This window comes from Chaetodon auriga, chromosome 18 (genome assembly GCF_051107435.1).
Source record: "Chaetodon auriga isolate fChaAug3 chromosome 18, fChaAug3.hap1, whole genome shotgun sequence".
Lineage (NCBI taxonomy): Eukaryota > Metazoa > Chordata > Actinopteri > Chaetodontiformes > Chaetodontidae > Chaetodon > Chaetodon auriga.
This window is the reverse complement of record NC_135091.1, coordinates 8962041-8975314: the sequence shown is the minus strand read 5'-3', so window position 1 is coordinate 8975314 and position 13274 is coordinate 8962041. Positions and strand designations below refer to the sequence as shown.

The following is a 13274-nucleotide window of genomic DNA, read 5'->3' as shown; positions in this document are numbered from 1 at the left end:
CACAGTGTTGTGCTTTTCTTGTCAGTGTCACAAAACTGCAAAAATAACCAGTACATTCTCCTAAGGTTAAACAATATGACCACAAACTGACAACATAAATCTGTTAACTGTCAGATGTTGCCATACAGTAGTATATATCCGTTAAAACACCCTCTCTGGGTGTATTAGACTATTGGGGGAAACATTGCAAAGCTCCACAGTAATAATGACTCAATTAATTTCTGCATCAATGTGATGATGTACATTTAATTCACATAAATACAGCGTAACTTTATAATGACTGGTTTCAAAGGACACTAAAATACAACCGGGCATCTTTCTCCAACCAGAGGGGATCCATAAAAATCACTCACGATGCCATCGCATACTCTTTTACACGTGCGCAGTTTTGTCCTGATGAAGATTGTCCCTTCGTTCACACCGTACGTGTTCCCACAATGCTTCAAAACGTTAGCATAGGAAACAACCGCAGCTATCAGGTGAGTGAAAGTCCGTCTCTTCTTGACTTGAACGTGGCCAGATATGTAAATACTTGTCGGGAGCGCGGACTCTTCGATCCTTGAAAATCGTAGTATTTAGTAAAATATCCCCGGGGTGATAATTATCTAGCTACTTTTCAACTGACTTCAGCGCTAACAAGCTAACCAGGTGCAAATCAAATGCCAGCAGTCGTGTTTTTACCGCTGACGTTAATTAAATGCTCTTGTGTTTTCTAACGTTGACGTTGTCGTATGCTAAAAGTACTGTTTCAATGAAAGACCGAGACCCAAACATGCAGAACTTTTCGATTTTTGGTTTAGGAGTTTACTTACTGCGACGTTAGCTACTCAAGCGTTCATTTAAGTCACATCTTGTTTGTTGTGCTTCAGGGTTTGAGCATTATTCGCATCGGCTGCCGATTTCTCTGCACCTGTCGACATGGTCAACGTACACAAAGGTGTCCTTGTTGAATGGTGAGGAAAACTGTAAATCTGCCTTGACATATTCATTTCTAGATGAAATATTTCTGATGAAAATGATGCTGCCACACAAAAACTCCTATGATGAAATGTACTACCTAAACACATCATTCCGCAACTTTTTTTCAGAATGTAATAACTTATAACGTGTTTCCCCTTTGCTCCCCTCCGCTCACTGGACCAGTGATCCTGCCATGAAACAGTTCCTCCTCTATCTGGATGAAAAAATGGCTCTGGGAAAGAAGTTCATCCTCAAGGACCTTGACGACACACACCTCTTCATCCTGGCAGAGGTGGTTCACACTCTGCAGGAGAGAGTTGGCGAGCTAATGGACCAGAATTCATTCCCAATTACGCAGAAATAACCCAACTATTTCAAAGAACTTTTGTCTGACTTGACTTTGGGCTGTTATAGTGTTTCTCTTAAAATGAAAATGGTGTGCAATGTTGTAACTGCAGACTGAAACTGAGCAATTGCGTTTTTTTGTTGTTGATACATACAAAAAGCTTTGAGTAAAAAATAAAGTGCGTTGGCTTATTTTCTGTTGTCTTCGCACTGTGTGGGTTATGAAATTTATTGAGCATGTTTCACTGTTTCTTTCGTCATCTTCGTTGAAAATTGCTGATTTGAATCATCCTTTTGGCATCTCCTTATCAATTTTATGGCGTTGATGAACAAAATCAGAGAACCAAAACAAAGAGCTACAAGGAAAGTCGCCATTTTGTCAGAACAGAGCCTAACCCAGAACTTTAGAAACACTAAATACATATTCCAAATTTACTAACGTTTGCTTCGATATACAGTATCTTTAAAACCGCCTTGTCGCTTCATAGTCCGTAAAACTCTTAGACTCCACACATGTAAGTTTATAAACCCATACAACTTACAGAAAGCGTATTACCGTTGCGTAGTAATATCTTTTACGTTCAACATTTAGAGGGGGGTGCACCGTTCCTGGAGATACTGCAATACCAGGTCGATGCGTGGAGTGGACGGAGCAAGCCCCTATTCCATCTCCCTGTTCCAAAAATCAATTTAATATATGGTCCCCGGGTAGGGGACGTATCAGATATTAAACTGATAAGAACAGATACTACACTTGATCTTAGCCAAAAGGCCGAGAAGCGATACCGTATTCTTCGAGGAATGGGAGAGTGATTCTCTGTACTATGACTCTCACTTATGGTTGAAGATAATTTTCATAACTTAAAACAGAACAAAACAATGTAACGGTGTAATTTGACCTTTTATGAGTAACCGGCACCCAAAATCACATTAGATTGCACATTTTAGTCACGGAACAGGATGATCGTGAATACAGATTAAGACTATTTCTGGTCACATGACATGCTTCTGCCCAATAAGCCATCACAACGAAGGACAATGTCAAAATCCAAATTAAATCTTAAGTGGCGGTAGAATTATTTGTCTGTTCGGTTAAATTGTGTGATTGACATTAAGTAAAACTATATATCACAATGGAATTGCGTTGTATGGATAAAAATTAATAAAATGTATATGGTTTCACTGGTGCTTTACAAAGATAAATTGGGCTCTGTCTCCCTCTGGTGGAGGAAACTATGAAGGGAACCACACTCAGGCCTAAAAAGTCAACCGCCCAAATGAGAGCCATATACTTAGTTTTCTCCACATTTCAATATTAGCAATTCAACGTTAGCAACAATCTGCGCACATGTAAAATCTATACAAATATCACAGTACAGTACTCTACAATGAAGCCATCAATATATGGCCATCCTCAGGACCGTCACAATACATTAAGATAGCAACAGAACCGTTTCAACTTCCTGTATTATTTATTTTTCAAAATAAAAGTTGTAATGTCTTATATGTATAGGTTTATAAGCAAAAATGTACACATGACTAAGTCAAACGTTTTAAGCAGCCGTTCAATTGGTATCTGATATCAAATGTTTTTAGCTGTGAAAGTAGACTACCTGATGCAGCAACCATCAAAAAGCCCACTGCATTTCGGGAGAACCCCAACACCCCACATTTAACTTAACAACTAAGGACTTATATCAGTTAGCTGAGCCTCATCTGACAACTTTAACATTAGCATATCAGTTAGCTGAGCCTCATCTGAAAACTTTAACATTAGCATATCAGTTAGCCTAGCATGGCGGTTACGTGAGCAGTATAATGGGAACATTAGCTGAAACATTGTAACGACACGCAAACGCTACAACGCTCATAAACATAGCACTATCTTAAAAGAGCTGGTTTATCAAAGCATGAACCTACCTAAAACTGTTATCTAGACCGAGGGCAATGGTGATTTTCCGAGAGTCACCGGGCGCGAAACCTGAGTCAGTGTTACGTAAAGTCAGTGTTATTACAAATTACCAGCAGGGGGAGATCGTTTCCCTGATAAATGCTTTTGAAATCATAACAGTTACAAATTTAATCCGAGCCACTGCTGTTAAAGAGTACATGCGGATGCTGCAGCGCAATCAATGTGTGAGAAATGCTGAAGTGCCAAACAGGCTTCCTTATTGAACGTTTTGGTCCAAATGGGACAGCGAACACAAAGTAGAAAGCTACACTGTTCGGCTCCCAATAAATAGTTTCTCTCGCATTTTTTAGTCTTGTTGTTATGTCTTTATATGACTACAACTCAATGGTTAATCAGTTACTTAATCACATGCAAATTCGTAAATGGCAAATTTGGTGACTCTGGGTGTTTTCTTCCATAAAAATACAACATATGTCAAGGAAAATGGCTCGCTTCTCTCTGTTTTACAAAAGGCAGTCAATTTATAAAATACCCCCGGTATTTTATTTTGGGTGTTTTACGGATGAAATGTTAACCTAATGGATCACTTACTGCGTAACTAGTTATTGTATTATGATTGTACACGTTTTGTCAGGAGAATTTGGTGAACAACAGCTTACCATCAGCACGCGTAGTTCACTTACAGCATCGTTTGGCCGAGCGGTGAGTGAGGCTTTTTTCGCTGAGTTATTTCGCTGCTCCTCCAAGAAATGTTCACTCGGGCCCCGAGTCCTGTAGTTTCGTAAGGACACTTTATTCTGAAGTAGGCAACCGGAAGTTATGTTCCGTGGAAAAGTTGTTCTCGTGACATCGGAAGCAGTAGCCATGGAAGAGTATCAAACGGACGAGGAGGTAGGTTTAATCATTTTTAACTAGTTACTGCATGTGTTTTTATAGCCTAGAACAGTAAATACGCAGAAAATTATAAACTGTAACTGACATGAAAGTAATATTTGTCCAGAAAGTTAGAAGGCGAACAGCCACGTGAGTTTAAACGGCACTGTTATGTTTCTCAAACAGACCGTGTTCGCCGTTGAGGAAGTGAGTAAAATAATAAAAGAGGTAAGCAAAAGACAATTTCAGTGCTTTTCGGTTTATCCACATAGTTTACATTTTAACTGCTCACCGCGAGTTACCAACTATGTTTAGTGAGCCTTTGGTTGCTAACGACGCTAACGGTTGCTAGGCACCGTTCATTTCTGCAGTCGAAAGAATTTATATCATTAAGTTGACCTAAGTGATGCCTATTAAAAAGTCTAGATTTCTAACATATACTAAGTCAGTAACAGTATCAGTTTATCAAGGCTATCAAAAGGTATGGATGTGATTTTATGTGTTGATCAGTTCTCGTGTGAACACTGCTTAAATTGGCTTTGCAGTCAGTGGAAGCAGCCATAGGCGGAAATACCTACCAGCACAGCAGAGTGAACCAGTGGACCACCAGTGTAGTGGAGCAGTGCCTCAGTCAACTCAGCAAACTGGGAAAGCCATTCAAATATATTGGTATATGCACTGCTGCTTCAGTGAAATTAAGGAAAATAATAGCGTAATGGTTATTTGGCTCTGAGGTTAGTATTAAAAGATATCTGTTTGTGTTTTCTGACAGTAACCTGTATCATCATGCAGAAAAATGGAGCAGGTCTGCAAACAGCCAGCACATGCTTCTGGGACAATTCTACAGATGGTAAAAGACCTGTTTTCTTCATATCAGCAGATTTTAAATGAGATCTAGAATCTAGAATGCACTGGATGAGGGGTTTCTCTCAAGTTGTGTTTTCAACTAACAAAATTTGCATTACAATGTTGTAAATGGGCATGCAGAGCAAGGGCCAAGCGGTAGGGATGTTAATTTGATAAGTAAATTTTTCTATTCTGTGCGCTCTTGAACCAAGAAGCTGTCTTAAAAATGCTTCAGTTGAGCTTTTGAGTGGTCAGCTAAAAGAAAATGGTCACTGACATAACATGTAAATGTAAGGGTGGTACTGTCACTGAACTTATTCTGCATTACACCCAACAGGAAGCTGTGCGGTGAGATGGGAGAACAAGTCCATGTACTGCATCGTCAGTGTTTTTGGGCTGGCCATCTGAACCAACTGTAATGTACCTAAAGGGTTTGAAATTAATGCGATATTTTGAGAACCAGCATGTTATGGTTGGTAATTTTTGCTTTATTTGAATAAACATATTTTTTCAATTAAGTGCAATTGATTTAAACAACACTATGCTGTATATAATTTGCTTTATTTACATGTGACATGACAGAGTGCTACATGTACAGCTTTTATCTAACAGCAACAAAATTACAAGAACTTCCAACATATTAGGACCCACAACAACCTCATTTGACCACCTTAAACAATCATACGCTACATTCACACTAAATGACTCAAAACTGTACATTTATGTCAAAGCATTTACAACTTTGAGACTGCTGTCCATTCAGAGGAAAACAGAGTGATGTAAAGAGAAGGCACCATTTTGATGAGAATACATGTTGAGATATTTGCAAAGAAAAGAAGCACTTTTGTTTTGGCTGTTTTTGTCAAAAAGCCTCAGTTTTCAGTTTCAATTCAATTTTATTTGTACATCACCAAATCACAACACAAGTCGTCTCAGGGCACTTTCCATACAGAATATGTCAGGACCATGTTCTAAATCTACAGAGCTAGGACTAAGAATTCACAACAGCAATTCATTCACAAATGCTTACCCATTTACTGCTTCATCAGTGATTCAGCATGGAGAAAGGAGGATAGAATATAGTTTTAGTGATGAGTACAGAGTTCAGCAGCAAAATTAGTCTTGGAGAGACATTGTGTAATGACACTCTCTCCATGTATTTGTTGTCCAGAACAGTTAAGAAGAAATACAACTGACCTGGACAGATCCAGGGCAAGTACAACATGAACTAAAGAAAAAGCACAAGAAAAGAAGAAGAAGATCTGTACAACAGTTAGACCACACACTAATCTAACAACATTCTGAACAAGGTAAACAGTTTCTCCTATAAATTAAACAGAATCAAAACACAAAATATCACATAAATTTTTTTTTCACATTTTATCAGGGGAGAGCGCGAACGCAGTCCCCCACTACCAGAAATTATGCAGTCGAGATTCCCACATTTGGGGAATTCGCAGGGGTCAGCACAGCCGAAGTGCAATGGCTAAGCCTCGCCCTGGGTGAACCACCTTCTTGATCATGGTATCTCCCCTGCCAGGTAAGTATGAGTTGTACAAGTCAGACACAAGCGAGTCTTTCACACGCATACCATCCACACTCATGGTGCTGACAATCTACAAATGACCAAAACCAGGGGACATGGAAGGGTGTGTGAATCTGTGGGGATTTAATATAGAAGAATCATGTGGGACTGAAGCTGACAAAGATTTTACATTTTACTTGATAACTAATGGATATATTTCCCATACTGCAATGCTGTACTCCTGCCACAAAAGCTGACCCAAAATCTGCTGCTGGTAGGAAAGTGACATTGCTGCTCCATGCTGCCACCTTTTGGTGTGGAATGTAAACAATGTTTGATCGTCTGCACACTGGGATTTTTAATCCGCTCCACAGCACAGCTGAGCAGTATGGCAGCACCACAAACTGCAGCACACAAAATGATCAGGCAGTTGAATCAACACCTCTCCAAATTGGTTTCTACAAAAACTGAACATGATAAAACTCATAAAACGGAGGATGTATTTCAGGACTGTTGTTTGAAACGGCATTTCTTTATGCTTCATGTGCCTGTAATAAACTTAAAACAGTGTATATCGAAAAATTCAATACATTTCTCAGAATCTTTCCAAAACATATCAGCAGGAAAATGTGATCGTAAAGTGAAAAATATTTGCAGATTTTTCTTCCGCATCTGTCCTATTCTCAAAACAGTCCCTTGACAACTGATGTCATATTCATCAAAGCATAATTCATTGAATCTGAATTAAAGTAAATCAGTATGATAGAATATATTAATAACACTAGCATGCTAGTTCTACATCTTATATACTGGTTAGCACTTACAAATAGATGGTAGATGATATAGAAATTAAACATTATTGATGCCCACTATGGATGACAACATAACATACTCGCTACAAATGAAACGGACCCAAACACAGCTCAAGCCTTCTATTGTATTTCTATTTCACATATTACCAGGGGAGAGCGCGAACGCAGTCCCCCACTACCAGAAATTATGCAGTCGAGATTCTCACATTTGGGGAATTCGCAGGGGTCAGCACAGCCGAAGTGCAATGGCTAAGCCTCGCCCTGGGTGAACCACCTTCTTGATCATGGTATCTCCCCTGCCAGGTAAGTATGAGTTGTACAAGTCGCACACAAGCGAGTCTTTCACACGCATACCATCCACACTCATGGTGCTGACAATCTACAAATGACCAAAACCAGGGGATATGGAAGGGTGTGTGAATCTGCGGGGATTTAATATAGAAGAATCATGTGGTACTCAAGCTGACAAAGATTTTACATTTTACTTGATAACTAATGGATATATTTCCAATACTACAATGCTGTACTCTCACCACAAAAGCTGACCCAATATCACCAATTTGATCTATTTTACCTCCAACAACTGACTAACAACTTAAAAGCAAGTTCAAGTGAGCCAAAGTGAATCATACTGCAATCAAAGGTTGTTACATCAACATGTAAAATTCACAAAAGAGAACAAAAACAGACAGATCATGCTTTTATCACCTCAAAATAAAGCCACTTCCTGTTCCTTTGTTTGCTGCTGGTAGGAAACTGACATTGCTGCTCCATGCTGCCACCTCTTGGTGTGGAGTGTGAACAACGTTTGATGGTCTGTGCACTGGGATTTTTAATATGCTCCACACACCAGTCTAACAGTAAAACAGCAGCACACAAAATGATCATGCAGTTGAATCAACACCTCTTCAAATGTGTTTCAACAAAAACCAAACATTATCGCCGTCATAAAGGGAGGATATGTTTCAGGACTGTATTAAACTATTTTAGTATTAGCTAAATGTAACAAACTCACAAATTATTGTCCATGTATATACACAGAACGTTATTCTGTCTGCTGATAGCAAGAAAAAAAAAAAGTAATGAAAAATAAATATATATATTTATACACAGGCTATGACACCACTTAAGAGAAAACCATGGGATCAGGTTTCTCTTCTCTTTGGGAATTAAGGAGAAAAAGACAGCAATGAGACAGCCACCAACAGATTCAATGCAATCAGTCAGTATCAAACTCCACAAACGCATGTTTTCACATTCCCAGGAAATGTGGAAAGGGCAGAGAATGCAGCACACCTACTTCTCAAGCTAATAGGACATATTCTTTTTTTAATTTAGTGCAAAATATTGCAGCATCTTTATACACAAACTACAATAGATTAACATTAAAATGAAAAACCGTTCTCACAGAGAGAAACACTTTAGTTCTTAGTGAGCTGCATTAGCACTTTACTTTAAACAATATGAGGGGGGTGCACCGTTCCTGGAAGTACTGCAATACCAGGTCGATGCGTGGAGTGGACGGAGCAAGCCCCTATTCCATCTCCCTGTTCCAAAAATCAATTTAATATATGGTCCCCGGGTAGGGGACGTATCAGATATTAAACTGATAAGAACAGATACTACACTTGATCTTAGCCAAAAGGCCGAGAAGCGATAACATGGTCTTCGAGGAATGAGAGAGTCATTCTCTGCACTATGACTCTCACTTATGGTTGAAATTTTTTTTTATAACTTCAAAAAAAACAACAACAAAGTGTAAAAGTGTAATTTAACCTTGTATGACCAGTCAGCAAAGTATGCACACTGGATTGCACACTTAATCAAGGAAGAGGATGATTGTGAATACAGTTTAAGACGATTTCTGTGGTCACATGACATGCTTCTGCCCAATAAACCATCACGACCAAGTACAATCTCAAAATCCAATTTGTCACTTTAGTGGCACTAGAATTGTTTCTATTCAGCTAAATTGTGTGATTGACATGCAGTTACACTATTTATAACAACAGCTACTCACTATATGGAAGAAAATTAACAAAACTATACACAGTGTACATCAGTAAAGATTTTTAACTTAATCAATTTCATCATGATGAGCCATTTTGTGATGAAACTACTCCCTTTGATTATTTGAGCAGGGTACATCTTGAAAGCATCTCACTCATGAAGTCACACGGTATTTCCATTTCACATTTTATCAGGGGAGAGCGCGAACGCAGTCCCCCACTACCAGAAATTATGCAGTCGAGATTCCCACATTTGGGGAATTCGCAGGGGTCAGCACAGCCGAAGTGCAATGGCCAAGCCTCGCCCTGGGTGAACCACCTTCTTGATCATGGTATCTCCCCTGCCAGGTAAGTATGAGTTGTACAAGTCGCACACAAGCGAGTCTTTCACACGCATACCATCCACACTCATGGTGCTGACAATCTACAAATGACCAAAACCAGGGGAGTGGAAGGGTGTGTGAATCTGTGGGGATTTAATATAGAAGAATCATGTGGTACTCAAGCTGACAAAGATTTTACATTTTACTTGATAACTAATGGATATATTTCCCATACTGCAATGCTATTCTCCTGCCACAAAAGCTGACCCAAAATCACCAATTTGATCTATTTTACCTCCAACAACTGATTAACAGTTCAAAAGCAAGTTCAAGTGAGCCAAAGTGAATCATACTGCAATCAAAGGTTGTTCCATCCACATGTGAAATTCACAAAAGAGACCTGAAACACACAAATCACACTTTTACCACCTCAAATTATAGCCACTTCCTGTTCCTTTGTTTGCTGCTGGTGGGAAACTAACATTCCATAAGAGAAAACCATGGGGTCAGGTTTCTCTTCTCTTTGGGAATTAAGGAGAAAAAGACAGCAATGAGACAGCCACCAACAGATTCAATGCAATCAGTCAGTATCAAACTCCACAAACGCATGTTTTCACATTTTCAGAAAATGTGGAAAGGGCAGAGAAGACAGTACACCCACCTCTCAAGCTAATACAACATATTCTTTTTTTAATTTAGTGTAAAATATTGCAGCATCTTTTTACATAAACTACAACAGATTTACATAGAAAAGAAAAACCATTCTCACAGGAAGAAAGGTTTTAGTTCTTAGTGAGCTGCATTAGTACTTCACTTTAGACAAAATGAGGGGGGTGCACCGTTCCTGGAAGTACTGCAATACCAGGTCGATGCGTGGAGTGGACGGAGCAAGCCCCTATTCCATCTCCCTGTTCCAAAAATCAATTTAATATATGGTCCCCGGGTAGGGGACGTATCAGATATTAAACTGATAAGAACAGATACTACACTTGATCTTAGCCAAAAGGCCGAGAAGCGATACTGTGTTCTTCAAGGAATGGAAGAGTCATTCTCTGCACTATGACTCTCACTTATGGTTGAAAATAAAATGAACAACTTAAATTTTTTTTTTTTTTTTTTTTTTAAAGTGTAATTTGACCTTTTATGACTAGTGGGCAAAGTATGCACACTAGATTGTACACTTTAGTCAAGGAACAGGATGATTGTGAATACAGATTAAGATAATTTCTGATCACATGACATGCTTCTGCCCAATAATCCATCACTACCAAATCCAATCTCAAAATCCAATTTGTCACTTTAGTGGCAGTAGAATTGCTTCTATTCAGTTAAATTGTGTGATTGACATTAAGTATAACTATAACAACAGGATCACAGTATATGGATGAAAATTACAAAATGCACATATTCTCACTAGTGCTATTACAAAGATAAATCAGGCTCTGTCTCCCTCTTGTGGGGGAAACTATGAAGGGAACCACACTCAGGCTTGAAATTTCAATTGCTCGTGAGAACCATATACTTTGCCTTCTACTGAAAATATAATTTGAATAATTCAATTCAGTATGTTGTGAGATGATATTATTACATTTCCTTGATTTAACTGAGCAGCGTAAATTGTACAAGTATTATAATCATGCAAGCACATTAAATTTACTTTTCACATATTATCAGGGGAGAGCGCGAACGCAGTCCCCCACTACCAGAAATTATGCAGTCGAGATTCCCACATTTGGGGAATTCGCAGGGGTCAGCACAGCCGAAGTGCAATGGCTAAGCCTCGCCCTGGGTGAACCACCTTCTTGATCATGGTATCTCCCCTGCCAGGTAAGTATGAGTTGTACAAGTCGCACACAAGCGAGTCTTTCACACGCATACCATCCACACTCATGGTGCTGACAATCTACAAATGACCAAAACCAGGGGATATGGAAGGGTGTGTGAATCTGTGGGGATTTAATATAGAAGAATCATGTGGTACTGAAGCTGACAAAGATTTTACATTTTACTTGATAACTAATGGATATATTTCCCATACTGCAATGCTGTACTCCCACCACAAAAGCTGACTTACAATCACCAGTTGTATCCATTTTACGTCCAACAACTGACTAACAGCTTAAAAGCAAGTTCAAGTGAGCCAAAGTGAATCATACTGCAATCAAAGGTTGTTCCATCCACATGTAAAATTCACAAAAGAGACCTGAAACACACAAATCACACTTTTACCGCTTCAAATTATAGCCACTTCCTGTTCCTTTGTTTGCTGCTGGTAGGAAACTGACATTGCTGCTCCATGCTGCCACCTCTTGGTGTGGAGTGTGAACAACATTTGCTCATCTGCACACTGGGGTTTTTAATATGCTCCACACACCAGTCTAACAGTAAAACAGCACCACAAACTGCAGCACACAAAATGATCATGCAGTTGAATCGACACCTCTCCAACTGTGTTTCAGCACAAACTGTACATGACAGCCCCCATAAAACGGAGGATATATTTCAGGACTGTTGTTTTAAAATGCACTTTAAGCTTCGTGTGTGTAATAAACTTAAAATAGTGTAAATATTCAATACATTCAATACATTTCTCAGTATGTGGCTAACAGCAGGACAAACTAAATTAGATGACTGTAACTAAGTGCAGACAAACCACACTTGAGAAAATGAAGCAGTCAGGATTTTCACTTTTGGAGAATGAGCAGAAATCCAGAGCAATGAAGCACCTATCACCAGAATCCACTCTCCAGGTACACCTCTTACAAGAGTCACAGAGAGAAATCAACCCAACTGAAAAGAGAGAAATCCACAGCTCTTTTTGCTGCCTTTGTCAAACATCTAACATCTAAATAGTTACACAAAAGTGCACACACACACTTTTCTAATGTTAACTCTGGACTGCACAATTCATTCATTCGCTGATTTAATCAGTGGAGTGTTGACCTTCAGGTCTTTCCAAAACATGTCAGCAGGAAAATGTGATGATTCAGTGAAAAATAAAATATTTGCAGGTTTTAACTCTTCTTCACTGAGATTTTACTTCCAGAGTTGCCTGATCCTCAAAAGAGAGTCCCATGGCAACTGATTTCACATTCGTCAAACCTTAATTCACTGAATCTGAATTTAAGTACATTAGCATGATAGCACAATAAAACAAGTCCTGCATCTTATATACTCAAATGAATTATGAGTGTTGATGCCTGCTTCTTGATGACAACGTAACATGCTCTTCAAGATCAAAGTTATCATCAACATATTCAATACAGTTTAACCCCTCTCAGATATTTCCATTGCACATATTATCAGGGGAGAGCGCGAACGCAGTCCCCCACTACCAGAAATTATGCAGTCGAGATTCCCACATTTGGGGAATTCGCAGGGGTCAGCACAGCCGAAGTGCAATGGCTAAGCCTCGCCCTGGGTGAACCACCTTCTTGATCATGGTATCTCCCCTGCCAGGTAAGTATGAGTTGTACAAGTCAGACACAAGCAAGTCTTTCACACGCATACCATCCACACTCATGGTGCTGACAATCTACAAATGACCAAAACCAGGGGATATGGAAGGGTGTGTGAATCTGTGGGGATTTAATATAGAAGAATCATGTGGTACTGAGGCTGACAAAGATTTTACACTTTACTTGATAACTAATGGATATTTCCCATACT

General features: G+C 39.2%; 2 protein-coding genes and 8 non-coding genes across 10 annotated transcripts; 2 read left to right on the top strand and 8 right to left on the bottom strand.

Moving 5' to 3' along the window:
• The first annotated feature begins 428 nt into the window (after window positions 1-428).
• On the top strand, window positions 429-1506 carry gtf2h5 (general transcription factor IIH, polypeptide 5). The gene is made up of 3 exons (XM_076756513.1): window positions 429-479; window positions 870-953; window positions 1144-1506. The coding sequence occupies exons 2-3, from the start codon at window positions 919-921 to the stop codon at window positions 1322-1324; spliced, it is 216 nt and encodes a 71-aa protein (XP_076612628.1). The 5' UTR covers window positions 429-479; window positions 870-918; the 3' UTR covers window positions 1325-1506.
• Window positions 1507-1898: 392 nt separating this feature from the next.
• On the bottom strand, window positions 1899-2089 carry LOC143337036 (U2 spliceosomal RNA). The gene has a single exon (XR_013078691.1). It is a non-coding gene; the product is annotated as a U2 spliceosomal RNA (small nuclear RNA).
• Window positions 2090-4070: 1981 nt separating this feature from the next.
• Window positions 4071-5661, top strand: dynlt1b (dynein light chain Tctex-type 1b). Its single transcript, XM_076756503.1, has 5 exons — window positions 4071-4108; window positions 4277-4318; window positions 4636-4759; window positions 4863-4940; window positions 5274-5661. Exons 1-5 carry the CDS (start codon window positions 4082-4084, stop codon window positions 5342-5344), a joined length of 342 nt encoding a protein of 113 aa, XP_076612618.1. The 5' UTR covers window positions 4071-4081; the 3' UTR covers window positions 5345-5661.
• Window positions 5662-6320: 659 nt separating this feature from the next.
• LOC143337029 (U1 spliceosomal RNA) lies at window positions 6321-6484 on the bottom strand. Its single transcript, XR_013078684.1, has one exon. It is a non-coding gene; the product is annotated as a U1 spliceosomal RNA (small nuclear RNA).
• Window positions 6485-7420: 936 nt separating this feature from the next.
• On the bottom strand, window positions 7421-7584 carry LOC143337031 (U1 spliceosomal RNA). The gene has a single exon (XR_013078686.1). It is a non-coding gene; the product is annotated as a U1 spliceosomal RNA (small nuclear RNA).
• Window positions 7585-8740: 1156 nt separating this feature from the next.
• Window positions 8741-8931, bottom strand: LOC143337035 (U2 spliceosomal RNA). The gene has a single exon (XR_013078690.1). It is a non-coding gene; the product is annotated as a U2 spliceosomal RNA (small nuclear RNA).
• Window positions 8932-9474: 543 nt separating this feature from the next.
• LOC143337030 (U1 spliceosomal RNA) lies at window positions 9475-9638 on the bottom strand. Its single transcript, XR_013078685.1, has one exon. It is a non-coding gene; the product is annotated as a U1 spliceosomal RNA (small nuclear RNA).
• Window positions 9639-10433: 795 nt separating this feature from the next.
• LOC143337034 (U2 spliceosomal RNA) lies at window positions 10434-10624 on the bottom strand. The gene has a single exon (XR_013078689.1). It is a non-coding gene; the product is annotated as a U2 spliceosomal RNA (small nuclear RNA).
• A 652-nt stretch (window positions 10625-11276) lies between these two features.
• On the bottom strand, window positions 11277-11440 carry LOC143337028 (U1 spliceosomal RNA). Its single transcript, XR_013078683.1, has one exon. It is a non-coding gene; the product is annotated as a U1 spliceosomal RNA (small nuclear RNA).
• A 1468-nt stretch (window positions 11441-12908) lies between these two features.
• LOC143337026 (U1 spliceosomal RNA) lies at window positions 12909-13072 on the bottom strand. The gene has a single exon (XR_013078682.1). It is a non-coding gene; the product is annotated as a U1 spliceosomal RNA (small nuclear RNA).
• Between the last annotated feature and the right edge of the window lie 202 nt (window positions 13073-13274).